The 13,527-nt window shown below is 49.1% G+C and overlaps 1 protein-coding gene across 2 annotated transcripts in view; it reads right to left on the reverse strand.

The window, feature by feature from the left end:
* The window catches only part of LOC140125880 (solute carrier organic anion transporter family member 1C1-like), a 36,226-nt gene extending 26,888 nt beyond the window's left edge, over positions 1-9,338 (reverse strand). The window contains exons 1-9 of one of the 2 annotated variants that reach the window (XM_072144762.1): positions 9,280-9,338; positions 6,945-7,070; positions 2,142-2,283; positions 1,939-2,071; positions 1,742-1,857; positions 1,505-1,651; positions 1,207-1,305; positions 872-1,078; positions 549-713 (exon numbers count right to left, since the gene is read on the reverse strand). In XM_072144762.1, coding sequence (XP_072000863.1) covers positions 549-713; positions 872-1,078; positions 1,207-1,305; positions 1,505-1,651; positions 1,742-1,857; positions 1,939-2,071; positions 2,142-2,283; positions 6,945-7,055 — 1,120 coding nt within the window. In that variant the 5' untranslated portion in view covers positions 7,056-7,070; positions 9,280-9,338. Of the gene's footprint in view, positions 1-548; positions 714-871; positions 1,079-1,206; positions 1,306-1,504; positions 1,655-1,741; positions 1,858-1,938; positions 2,072-2,141; positions 2,284-6,944; positions 7,071-9,279 lie in introns of both variants that reach the window. The other variant, XM_072144761.1, reaches the window with a different exon arrangement.
* Positions 9,339-13,527: the final 4,189 nt, after the last annotated feature.

A 13,527-nucleotide genomic window follows, 5' to 3' on the forward strand; every position in this document is an offset into this window, starting at 1 on the left:
TCGTTAACTGACTACTCTTTTCCTCTCAATTCTGTCCTTTGCCGCCGTCTTGGTTTTCCTGACTCTACTTTTGTCTGTTTGTTTCTCTCCGTTCTTTATTCTCCAGTTCTGAGCACTTACTCAGAGTAGGGACTGTCAAAGAGTTGTCTCCTGCAGGATAATGCAGTGTGGACAAGTAGGCAGGTCCTGAAATTGTGGAAAGCACAGGGTAGGCACATCTTTCTGTGTCTCAACAAGGGTCTTGAATTGAGTTAAAGGGTTTGATACGGGTTTGAAATATCTTTAAAGGCCTGGGCTTGGAATGAGTTGTGGGGTCCGACTTGGCCTTGTAATAAATGTAAGGAGTCTGAATCAGGGGCCTGAATCGATGTAGAGGTTTGGGTCTGCTTTAGGCTCTGAATAAGTTTTCTGGATTTGTGATCTCACAACGGTGATGGTGGTTTTGCACGGGGGAGATTGGGATTCACTGATTGTAGACTTTCACTAGATTTACTTTACAGATTGCAAGCTCAATCCTAAGGGTCATGTGACCTGCATTGACCACTCACCGGTGATGAAGTTGGACTGAGCGATGGACTGACCGTACTGCTGCTCCATGTATTTAGGTTTGTAGGTCATGAATCCCAGGAAGCCGTTCATCTGCAAGAGGTTGATGATCATCAATATGACGTAGAGGCGATTACAGGCCAGAGACTTCAAGGCGTGGAAGAAGCCTGCGGGGGAGGGGAGAGTCATCAGCATAGCCACGCCCCCTTCATATGATATTCTCATTATTTATGAATCATCTCCCCTTGTATTTTTAGAAATTATTAGAAATCCAAAGTGTATCAAAACAGTCAAAGAGATGACGAATCTGGTCCAACAGGATCACCTTTCACTGAAGCTTTGTTGTGGTGCTTCTCCTGTGATGTCTCCAGCTTCTGTTCCTCGGGGGACGGCTGAGTCTCCTCCCCCTCAATACTCTTAGGCAGAAAACAGAATGGGATCCCCGAAACCAATGCAATGGCTCCAGCAACCAGGCAACCGAGCCACCAGGCGCCCACCCAACGGGTGTCTTGTGGTGTAATAGTCACTGTGTCTACAGGAGAGAGACATGGAGGTCATGGGACTGGAGAATGATGGGTAAGGCAGTGGGATGTCCAGAAGCCTCTCCCTCCCCTGAGGATTGTATATGTCATCCTCACCTTGTGACATTTATTTACTTACCCAAATTCACAAATCCAATATCCACATAAAGTTTTGCGAAATATGAACCAAGCATGAAGCCGACTATTGGTCCAAACATCGCCACAGTGTGCAGACAAGCTGGGGGAGAAGAGAACAGAGGGGTAAAGCCTAATTATAAGGGGATGAAGAGCAGCAAATAAACCCAACAACCGTCTCATAAGGAGCCTCCTACATAACACCAGCTCCTCGGGGGAGGTCCCATGATTGAGAAGTAGGAATGTCCAACCCTGGGCTCTTCCCACTCCTGACATCTACTGACCTATGACATCATCGTTACCTATGTAGAGGGGAGTATTTCCTGGGTCAGAAAAGTCATCGATGTAGGAGACCCCAAGAGGAATAATGGGCGTCTCTCCGATTCCTCGTAGCATATTCCCGACCATGACGTAAACCCACATGTGTGAGCTTGTCTCCTTTACACACTCTGCTAAAAACACAACAGACTCATGTAGCTGTCGCTATTCACTACACCATCTGCTGGTCATGTTAGTTTTCCCTTGCTCCATTTTCTTACCCGGTCTGATGTCCTCGGTCAGTGTCCTGTTGGCCAGACATGGAGAGATGCTGTCGGCGGAGCCTGTTAGATTGTTGAGCGGAGCTACATGTGACCTCACTGTTTCATATTTATAACTGTGAATAGACAATCATGGGGTGAGGACCACACTGGGGACGTGGTCAGAATATTACGCTGTGCGATGGCGCGGTACATACGGCCCCATGAAGAAGTGCGGCATGGCTGAAAGGAAACTGCCTAACGCCATCACAAAGCAGCCGGCGGCGATAATCCGCGGTCTGTGAAGCTTCGCCCCAAAGTAACTGACAAAGACGATGACCATAAGGTTTCCTGTGTGCAGAAAAAAAGGTTTAAGATAAATAAAAAAATCACAACGAAAATGAGAGGAAGTCGTATTCACCATATTCAAAGCTTCCATCCACAAACCCAACCGTAGAAGAGGAAAGGTCAAAGCGTCGCTCAATCTGCGTGATGGAGCTCTTCATGTGACTTGCCGAGAACGCCTTGGTGAAGTAAGTGAAGCAGAGAGCGAAGAAAAAGATCTGTGAAGGAGAGGAAGAAGATGAAGATGAGGATGAAGAGGAAGAAGTCGGGAGAAAGATGAGGAGGAGGATTGTGGCGAAGATTATGTCAATAAAAAGGAAAAGGATGATGGTGCAATGTAACCCCATCAGGGTCTAACTGCTGTGTGGGGGCAGCTGGATTCTCAGGGACTGGAGTGACTGGCCTTTAGTGCGCTCTAGCACCAGAGTCAAATTACAGGTGGCTTGGTCCAGGTGAATAGGCTTGGTCAACACCCATCAGAGACAGCAGGGAGATGTAAGAAGACGGGGAATATGCACTATAGTAAAGGACGCAAGTATTATAAAGGCGGCAGCAGATAACTGGCTGTAACGGTCCTTATTGCAGACACACACAAGGCTTTGGATTGGTTGGATGTAGATCCAGGAATATAGCTGAGTACTGTCACGGTTGTCACCATCATCAATGTCATGGATCGCGGGCACAACCATGCCCCTCTCCGTGGCCCTGCTTCCCCCGGGCCCGCACTCACCTCTCCAAGCTCCTGCTCCCGTACCGGCTAGGCCGTGTGTGCGTCCCCGCTCCCTAGGGCGCTTCTCGAATATTTAAAGGGCCAGCACGAGGCTCAGGCTCCAGCGGCTACCCTGGCGTCCGAGCCCTTTCCGTAACATTTAAAAAGGGACTATCATCCCAAGTTAAAGATGCATTGGCCTACCCGTGATCTGCCAGCTACTCTGTGTGGTCTCATATCCCTGGCCTCTCGGATAGACGTGCGGTTCATGGAGTGTGCTGAGGAGTTGCATCAGGAGCATCAGCAAGCCCAGACTCAACGTATTCCTCGCCTGGCTCCTGCCTTCCAACTGCCGCTCCAGCCTCCGGCCTCTCAGTCTGCAGAGGAGCCTATGCAAGTGGACAAAGTCCGTCTCTCTGCCAAGGAACGTTCCAGATGTTGCCAGGAGAATCCCGCCTTGTACTGTGCCAGTCTGAAGCTTCACTGGGGCTTGTCCTGTCCATCCCCAAAGTCTGGGAAACGCCAGCACCTAGGGCTCTTGGGAGAAGCGTCCCTAGGTGTGAATACAGATTCTCCATGCTTGACTGTCCGTGTGCTCTTCAGTGTCGGTACCCACACTCCTGTGCAAGTCTCAGCCTTCTTGGACTCTGGTTCTATGGGGAACTTTGTGGATGCCGCTCTGGTCTCCCTGCATAACATTCCGGTGGTTCCTCTTGAGAAGCCTCTTGTTATTTCCTCGGTCATCGGTCAGCTTCTCTCCGATCAGTTGGAGCTCTTCACAAGGAAAGACTGTTCTTCTATGTTCTGCCACACTCCACTTCATCTCTTTTCCTGGGTCTTCCATGGTTGCAATTTCACGCCCTGACCCTTAACTGGAAGACTGGGGAGATCCTGTGCTGGGGATCCGAATGTTGCTCACGCTGAATGGTGATACCTCTACCTGTCCTGACTTCTTCTGTGTCTCCCAACTCTCTGGAGGGTCTGCCAGCATATTACCGGTACAGGCAGAGAATTTGCCACCGCATCGTCCCTATGATTACCCAGTGGATCTCCTGCTGGGCGCCTCTCCTCCTAGAAGCCCTGTGTACCCTCTCTCTGTCCCTGAGACGGCTGCCACGTCCAAGTACATCAAAGAGAACCTGCAAAGAGGGTTAATACACAAGTCCTCCTCTCCAGCTGGTGCAGGGTTATTTTTGTAACCAAGAAGGATGGCTCCGCACCCCTGAATAGACTATAGCAGGCTGAACAAGGTCACGGTTAAAAAATGCTACCCCCTGCCATTGATTACTGAATTCTTTGACTGGCTGCGTGGTTCCAAGGAGTTCTCCAAGCTGGATCTTCGGGTGGCCTACAATCTCATCCAGATCCGAAAGGGTGATGAGTGGAAGACAGCGTTTTAACACTCGTGATGGACATTTCGAGTATCTTGTGATGCCATTTGGACTGTGTAATGCTCCTGCTGTCTTCCATGAATTTGTGAATGACATCTTCAGAGATCTACTGTATTTGGCATTGTGGTCTACCTAGACAACATCTTGGTGTTCTCCCCAGACCCTGAGACCCATCAGTCCCACTTACGGCAAATTCTTGGCCGCTTCCAGACTAACCGTCTCTATGCCGAACTAGAGAAATGTCAATTTCACCAATGCAGCCTTCCATTCTACGGCTACATAATCTCCGACAGAGATCTCTAGGCGGATCCTGCTAAACAGACTGCATTGGCCACACCCAGAAGTTCTACTGGACATACAGTTGTTCCTGGGTTTTGCGAACTTTAAACACATTATCACACAGTGAAACCCTTTCATCTTAAGGTGGATGCATCCTCCGTAGGAGCTGGAGCAGTGCTCATCCAGAAAGGGCCTACGGGCCGAACTCTCACATGCGGCTTCTTTTGAAGGACTTTTTTACGCAGAGAGAAATCACCCTATTGGTGACAGAGAACGGTTAGCCATCAAGCTCGCTTTGAAAGAATGGCGGTATGTACTGGAGGGAGCTCTTCATCCCGTTTGTGCTTACACTGACCACAGAACCTTCTGTACCTCCAGACAGCTCAGCTTCTAAATCCTAGGCAAGCCCGTTGGTCATTGTTCTATCAAGGCTGATGCACTGTGCCGTGCTTTGGATGTTGTTGGAGAAGAGCCAGTTCCTCGGCATATCATCTATCCTGGACAACTTGTTGTTGCAGCTCCAGTGGATCTACGGCAGCTATCAACCGTTAAGACATATGTCAGACCAGCACTCCGGAAGAGGATTCTGTCTTGAGGACATTCTTTGCGACTGCCTGGGCACCCAGGGGTACAACGTTCCATGGGTCCATCTCCCGCTACAACTGGTGGCCTGACCTGGTCAAAGATGTCCGGGATTCAAGGAATCCTGCTCCTCCTGTGCCCGCAAACTGGCTGGACTGTTACTTCCGCTGCCAATACCCAGTCTCCCATGGTCTCACGTGTCAATGGACTTTGTCACTGATCCTCCTCTCTCCTCTGTCAATACTGTCCTCTGGGTGGTGATTGACCGGTTTTCCAAGATGTCCCATTTTCTTACCCTTTCAGGTTCTCCGTCTTCTCCATGGCTTGCCAGTTTGTTCTTACAGCCTATCTTCCAGCTGTATGGACTTCCGCTGCACATCGTGTCCAACCGGGGGTCCAGTTTGTGTCCAAGTTCTGGCGCTCCTTGTGTAACCAGCTGCAAGTTAATCTGGACTTTTCTTCTGCCTACCACCCTCAGTCAAATGGTCAAGTAATAAGGGTGAAGCAGACTTTGGCCTGTTACCTCCCCAACTTCATCTTAGCCCGTCAGGGTAACTGGGCTGAACTGCTACCATGGGCCGAGTTTTCCTATAACTCCCTGGACTCTGGGTCTGCTGGGCAGCTCCTTTCTTTGTGGTGTACTGATAAATCCCTTGTCCTCCTCTTCCACTGTCTACTCTGTCTGATGTTCCTGAGGTAGAGGATCTGGTGCAGGACCTCAAATCTATTTGGGACCGGACCCGTCAGTCTCTTCTCTGAGCCACAGACCGCACCAGGCTGACAAGAAGCGTCGGACTCCTCTTGTCTTCTCTCCAGGTGACAAGGTGTGGTTATCTTCCAGATATATCCGGCTAAAGATACCTAGCTACAAGCTTGGGCCTTTTGAAGTAATCAAGCGCATCATCCCAGTTGTCTACAAACTCCGCCTTCCTCCATCTATCCACATCCTGAACTCCTTCCATGTCTCCCTCCTGAAGCCAGTCGTCTTGAACCGCTTCTCTCAGCAATATCCTCCTGGTGCTCCACTGACCCCGAGCCTTGTCAAGTACCTTAGCCCTAGTCCAGTGGTGGTAGGAGCCAGATTGTCTCTTCTGCTTGGGCAGCAAGGTGGCAGTCGCCCTGGTATTAGCACACAGAGACACAAAGCACAGTGACTTAGTCCTGTCTCTACACAGGAGCTCAGAAAAAGACCTAGAAATCCAGACAGAGAGAATTTAAAAACTCTGTTTTGGGGATTCCTAGGGCACCAACCAATCACCAGCCTGGGTTCTGCAGCAATAGGTCTATGGTACTGGCAATTAGTGGAAGCAAAAGGAAAGCAATTGGAAAGATGTAAAATCAGGGGGACTCCAAAATCAAAGTGCACCTTAAGGCAGCATAAGAGAACAGGCTAAACCCGCTTCAGCCAACCATAAGTGATCTGAGGCTGGTACACTACAATGGGGTCTTTGGGGTCCACAGAACAATGGGGTCTATGGTGGGTCCACAGGACCCCGATCCAACATGAAGAGGAACAAGTAGGTGATAATATAGATGGTGACGGTGGTTGATAGGAATGGTCGCAAGGCAGATATTCGAGGGTCGTGAGGAGCATAGGGAGTAGTTTACAGGGGACACCTACAACAGTAACACAGTGGTCAGGGGGTCAGATCGGATTGGTTGGGGGTTCCAGGGGGAGTAGTGCAGGATTGGGTGAGAGTTTCCTGGGAGATGGGTGCAGGATTTCATTAGTTGGGGGTTCCTGGAGTTGGTGTGGAAATGGGAAAGACGTTCATGAGGAAGGGGTGTAGGATTGGAGGGGGGGTAAATAGTTACTTGTGGCTTTGGAAATCTGGCCCTTTCCCCCTCTGTCATCCTCTTATCTGCAGCAAACCTCCCGGGGTTGTGTCTCATCCCTCTGAGGGTCACATGGGGTTACCTTTAGGGAATCACAGCAGGACGCCGCCTTCTTCTTCTGGGGGGCCGGTGTGACCCCATCCTGGGCGGCTGTGCTGGGGATCAGGTTCAGTTCGTTGCTCTCATCCTCCATAATGCACAAAAGTTCCTAAACATAATGAACAATCAGTAGAAATATTCAGCCGTAGGGACGCTCCACACTCCAGTTACATCTCACCCAAATATGGGGTCACATCTGCTGGGAAATCTCTATACACCCCAAATAGAAGGTCACTGCATAGACCCCTATATGCACCTCATATAAATGGAGTATGTTTAGATCCCCACACTATATACGTCATATAGATCCATAGCCTATAATCACATCCCAAATAGAATGACCCCATATAGACCCCTCTATACACCCCAAATAGAATGACCCTGTATAGCTCCACCTATATACACCCCAAATAGAACGACCCTGTATAGACCCCTCTATACACCCCAAATAGAACGACCCTGTATAGACCCCTCTATACACCCCATATAGAATGTCCCTGTATAGACCCCTCTATACACCCCATATAGAATGTCCCTGTATAGACCCCTCTATACACCCCATATAGAATGTCCCCGTATAGACCCCTCTATACACCCCATATAGAATGTCCCTGTATAGACCCCTCTATACACCCCATATAGAATGTCCCCGTATAGACCCCTCTATACACCCCATATAGACTGCCCCTGTATAGACCCCTCTATACACCCCATATAGAATGTCCCTGTATAGACCACTCTATACACCCCATATAGAATGTCCCTGTATAGACCCCTCTATACACCCCATATAGACTGCCCCTGTATAGACCCCTCTATACACCCCATATAGAATGTCCCCGTATAGACCCCTCTATACACCCCATATAGACTGCCCCTGTATAGACCCCTCTATACACCCCATATAGAATGTCCCTGTATAGACCCCTCTATACACCCCATATAGACTGCCCCTGTATAGACCCCTCTATACACCCCATATAGAATGTCCCTGTATAGACCCCTCTATACACCCCATATAGACTGCCCCTGTATAGACCCCTCTATACACCCCATATAGAATGTCCCTGTATAGACCCCTCTATACACCCCATATAGAATGACCCTGTATAGCTCCACCTATATACACCCCATATAGACTGCCCCTGTGTAGACCCCTCTATACACCCCATATAGAATGTCCCTGTATAGACCCCTCTATACACCCCATATAGAATGACCCTGTATTGACCCCTCTATACACCCCATATAGAATGTCCCTGTATAGATCCCTCTATACACCCCATATAGACTGCCCCTGTATAGACCCCTCTATACACCCCATATAGATTGACCCTGTATAGACCCCTCTATACACCCCATATAGAATGTCCCTGTATAGACCCCTCTATACACCCCATATAGACTGCCCCTGTATAGACCCCTCTATACACCCCATATAGACTGCCCCTGTATAGACCCCTCTATACACCCCATATAGACTGCCCCTGTATAGACCCCTCTATACACCCCATATAGACTGCCCCTGTATAGACCCCTCTATACACCCCATATAGAATGTCCCTGTATAGACCCCTCTATACACCCCATATAGACTGCCCCTGTATAGACCCCTCTATACACCCCATATAGAATGTCCCCGTATAGACCCCTCTATACACCCCATATAGAATGTCCCTGTATAGACCCCTCTATACACCCCATATAGACTGCCCCTGTATAGACCCCTCTATACACCCCATATAGAATGTCCCCGTATAGACCCCTCTATACACCCCATATAGGCTGCCCCTGTATAGACCCCTCTATACACCCCATATAGAATGTCCCCGTATAGACCCCTCTATACACCCCATATAGAATGACCCTGTATAGACCACTCTATACACCCCATATAGAATGTCCCCGTATAGACCCCTCTATACACCCCATATAGAATGTCCCTGTATAGACCCCTCTATACACCCCATATAGAATGTCCCTGTATAGACCCCTCTATACACCCCATATAGAATGTCCCTGTATAGACCCCTCTATACACCCCATATAGAATGTCCCTGTATAGACCCCTCTATACACCCCATATAGAATGTCCCCGTATAGACCCCTCTATACACCCCATATAGAATGTCCCCGTATAGACCCCTCTATACACCCCATATAGAATGTCCCCGTATAGACCCCTCTATACACCCCATATAGAATGTCCCTGTATACACCCCATATAGAGTGACTCTGGGGCCCTTATAGCTCAGATCATACAGACAGGATGGTTTTCTATATGGTCTCTGCAGCCCACAGGTCACAGGAGACCTTACCTCAGTCCTGGCTCCATGCAGGGTCCCCCCAGGACCAGGAGATCAGAGCTGTTGTTATCTGGTGTCATCAATCATTAACCATCAGGAACCTCCCCGAGCTGCAGGGTCCGATCTGATAAGTGTCCCGGGTCATGTGTGCTGTGGAAATGCCCTCAGATCACTTATCCCTGAAAGCCCTCAGATCAGAGCCCGACCTGTGTCCCCTATAGATATCTCCTATAGATGTCCATGTATAGGTCCCCTATAGATATGTCCTATAGATGCCCCGGCAGATGACCCCCTATAGATGTCCTTGTAGATGTCCCTATAGATATGCCCTATAGATCACCCCTATGGATGAAGAAAAGTTTGTGCTTTATTCACCAGTGGATGGGTGAATTAAAGTCACTTTCTGGAGGTCGTGACCCCTCATAATGGCTGAAATATAAGACGTTACCACTAAGATCCCTGCAGCCGGCCCGAGGTGTCAGGACACGGATCTAATATACAAAGAACAGAGTATAGATGCTAAACAAATTTAACCCCTTTATCTCCGCCTCTTAGTGACCAGACCCGACTTTTAGGATGTGACGCGTGTCCGGATAATGGGTGATAACTGCGGAAGCTTCATCACATCGCGGTGACTGAGGTCGTCTTCTCCAGACACGTCGTCCTCCATGTTAGTTTCCATCTTGAAAACAACTAAATGCAAAACTTATCGGCCAAAATTTACCACGAAAAAAATATCTTAAAATCGCTTTCATTAGTTAAAGTGTTCAAAAGTTATAACCGTATAAAGCGACGCAGGTCATGGGGCGGAGCCTCATACTGTAATGTGGCCGTGCCGCAGAAGGGTTAATTACATGACTCGGGCAGTGTGAATGTCTTCTTGCCTCTGATGGTCAGTGATGACCCCACCATCTCAGGGGGACATTTGTGAGATGTTATGGGGGGTCATGGATCTCTCTGATAGGTTGAGTCTTGTGTGGAGGAGGTCAAAGAGGATAATACATTTTGTATTCTCATTTTGTGACCAGAAATTAACCCTTAGTACAAGAACCTTCATATCCAGGGTGTTATGGCCAGGACTGTAGAAGGTAGACGTTCTACCTTCTACCCCTGAGTGTCTGTAAAATAAGTCCCTGGTTAATGGATGGGGAGCCCGTGGTGGTAACAGCCGTATCCAGGGATCAGACGGAGGAAACGTTGTGCAAAATAACTCACAGTTCTTTGAACAGCAGGTGGCAATGGTCAAACGATAGCAACAGATTCTCAAGCTGGAAGAGTCATGGAAAGTCGGTCCGCAGGAAGGTTACACGCAGCCTTGTAGTAGATGGAGGCTGGGCTGGTAGGGATGGAGCTGAGTCTAGGTGGTGGATCTCAGCTCTGGGTTTAAGTCTCTTGACTTGCCCTGGGTGCCAGGCGATGGCCTGAGGCTCCTGTGGTTCCTGGTAATAGGACACTGACATGTGCTGCTCACTCTCACTAAACTCACTGCAGACTAAGACCATGTGTGCCCACCCAGCAGGAGTTTATATACTCCCCTGGTCAGGTGGTTGCACTCCTCCAATCAGCTTCCAGCTTGCTTTACAAGAACATAATGGGACAATCACATCTCACAGTATTAACTGTTGCCTTACCAGGCACTGGCTACATCTGCAATCACTAAGTTCTCCCTGCATTATCCTCTGGGTGAGTTGTGCAGGTTTACCATATAGATCCTGACCAGGAGAGGGCGCTATTCATAACTACCACCTTGCCTTTGCCTTGCCTTGCATTGTCAGGGGTGTGGCACTATGTTATACACAGGACTCAGAGACAGCTGTGACTACCTCTCACACTGGATATCTTCTGCAGAAAGCGGGCCGTGCGGGGCGGCGCTAATGGATAAGTCGGACATTGAGTCCTCTTTCCGGCACTTACCTGTCCCCACGGAGTGTTATCACCTTCCAGGTCGTAGTGTTGATGATAAGTATTACTTTTGTCTTCCCATGTGGTGCTCGATTTCCTGCGGGTATTTTGAGTGATTTTGTTCTTTCTTGGAGTGGGTGTTGTGTTAGGAAATTGGTTTTGGTTCCGTCCCCATTACCTGGAGGATTTTCATTAGTCCTGCCATGGTTCCGCCTGTCACATCATGCCTACTGGCCGCGGTATTTCTAGATGTCTTTCCCTTGCCACCAGAGGGGTTTTCACCCCTCTCACCACATCCGTATCTTGGCTCCAATGCGGGGCAATTTGCGGGTCTGGCGACAATGTCTGCTGTCCTATATTGGTAGAACTTGTTGGCAGCAGGAGGAGGTTGATAAGGCAGAGTTATCTCTCGTTACTGATGCGGCTGGCAGCGCCGGCTTTGGGGCCGTCTTCGGAGAGGCTTGGTGTTCCGGTGAGAGGTCAGTTTCATGGGTCGAGTCTGGTCTTACTCGTAACCTGACTCTTTTGGAGCCGTTTCCAATAGTCGTGGCTGTTGAGCTTCGGGGGAGTCCTTTGATGACAGGCGGATTTGTTTTTGCACTGATAATGTGGGGGGGGGGGGGGGGATTATTGTATCAATAAATTGTCTTCCTCCTCTCTGCCAGTTCTTTCCCTCCTTTGTCATCTGGTGTTGCGCTGTTTGGAATTCCATATCCTCTTCGGTGCTCGGCATGTGAAGGGAGTGGAGAATGTTATTGCTGATCCACTGTCTCGTTTTGATTTTCAGAATTTTCGTATGCACTTGGATTTCCTGTGGGGCCTGATCCACGTATGATGGCCAAGGTGCGGTCGTCTTTGGCACCTTCCACTTGGCAGCAGTATGGTAAGGCATGGGATGCTTGGTGTTCCTTGGCAACAGCTCTTTGGATGTGGGAGGCTCTTTGGCCATTAGAGTCGATGTTACTCGCCAGTATCAGTTGTCCCTCAGGGACTTGGGGGTATTGGGTGGGGTTGCCCAACAGAGGTTAGCCGGGGATGTCACCAAATCCTTCTTTATTCGTGAGGGCTGGTATTGGGAGAACATGCCTGGGGAGGGTAGACGCCCGGTGTCTCTTACAAGGTTTAATGCGGGGAGAGGTTTGTCCTGGCCCCAGGTGTTTGAGGATTTGGGTGAGCAGGTTGAAAATGGACCCTTATGGTTGGGAGCACATGGGTGCGCTGGTTGGCCGTGCTTGGCTCTGTGTGTCCGGTTGCCCTTTCGCAGGCTTATGGGGATTTGTCTTGTCCTGGACAACATTACTTATCTCATGCCGATGGCTCACAGTTTACTGTTTATCAGTTTAGATCCGTTTTTCAGTGATGTCTGGAGGGGGCGCTGCTGTGGGATCTTACGGTAGGCACTCTTGTCGTATTGGGGCAGCTACAGAAGCGGTTAGGTCTGCCGGATGCTGTTGTGATGCAGATTGGGAGGTGGCGATCTTCTTGCTTTGCCCGTTACGTCGGCCCTGATTTGCTTTAATGTGGGTCTTTGTTTTTCAGGTTCTCAGGGATCTCTTCGCCCGGCTGTGTGGTTTATCGGGCATTCCTGCATTATATGGAAGGGCCAATACGCTGCTTATCGGCCACGGGGGTCGACAATTGGGTTTTCAGCAGGAATTTGTGGCCTGAAGTGGGTTCAGGTGCTCCCGGAGGCGCTGGAGATCAGCAGGTCCCCCCTGGGAGCGGTTGTCTTAGTTATCCATGCTGGGGGTAACGATTTATGTTTCCTGAAGGGGGCTGAGCTCCGGACATTAATGCGGACTGATCCGGAGCACATATCGGCCTATATCCCTGAGGTGGTGCTGGTATGGTCACAGATTGTTCTTTTTTTTTTTTTTTACTTGTTTTTATTTATTTTTTCATAAACATACATATAATATTCCAACATAAAAATGTGTACATTGGGATTCTTGTCTTAGCCAAAGCAGGTTGTTTCAATTGTATTTACAGTCCATCCCCTTGAGTCTTGTGGCTTGGTCTCTCTCGGCCTTGGTACAGGTTTAGTTTGCATGGATATGTTCTGTATGGCATTAATAATACAACCGGATATTATATTGCATATCATTCAAAGGCTTAACATGTAAACCGGGAACATGTAGAAGGGAACCTCTGCCGCCCAGTTTCTCCAACACACTGGAGGAAACATTTTGTTTAAACGTGAAGGAGTAAAATAGCATCTGACGCGAGTTTTTGTGATGGTTTCTTGGTGTGAGGAGCATCTACGTAAAGTGTTTGCTGTCTAAATTGCCGGCATCTTTGGCCTTCTGTGCATGCGCAGTAGCTCCGACCCCGGAGCCGCAGCCGCGCAGCCAAAGTCCT

This window comes from Engystomops pustulosus, chromosome 4, assembly GCF_040894005.1.
Source record: "Engystomops pustulosus chromosome 4, aEngPut4.maternal, whole genome shotgun sequence".
Classification (NCBI taxonomy): domain Eukaryota; kingdom Metazoa; phylum Chordata; class Amphibia; order Anura; family Leptodactylidae; genus Engystomops; species Engystomops pustulosus.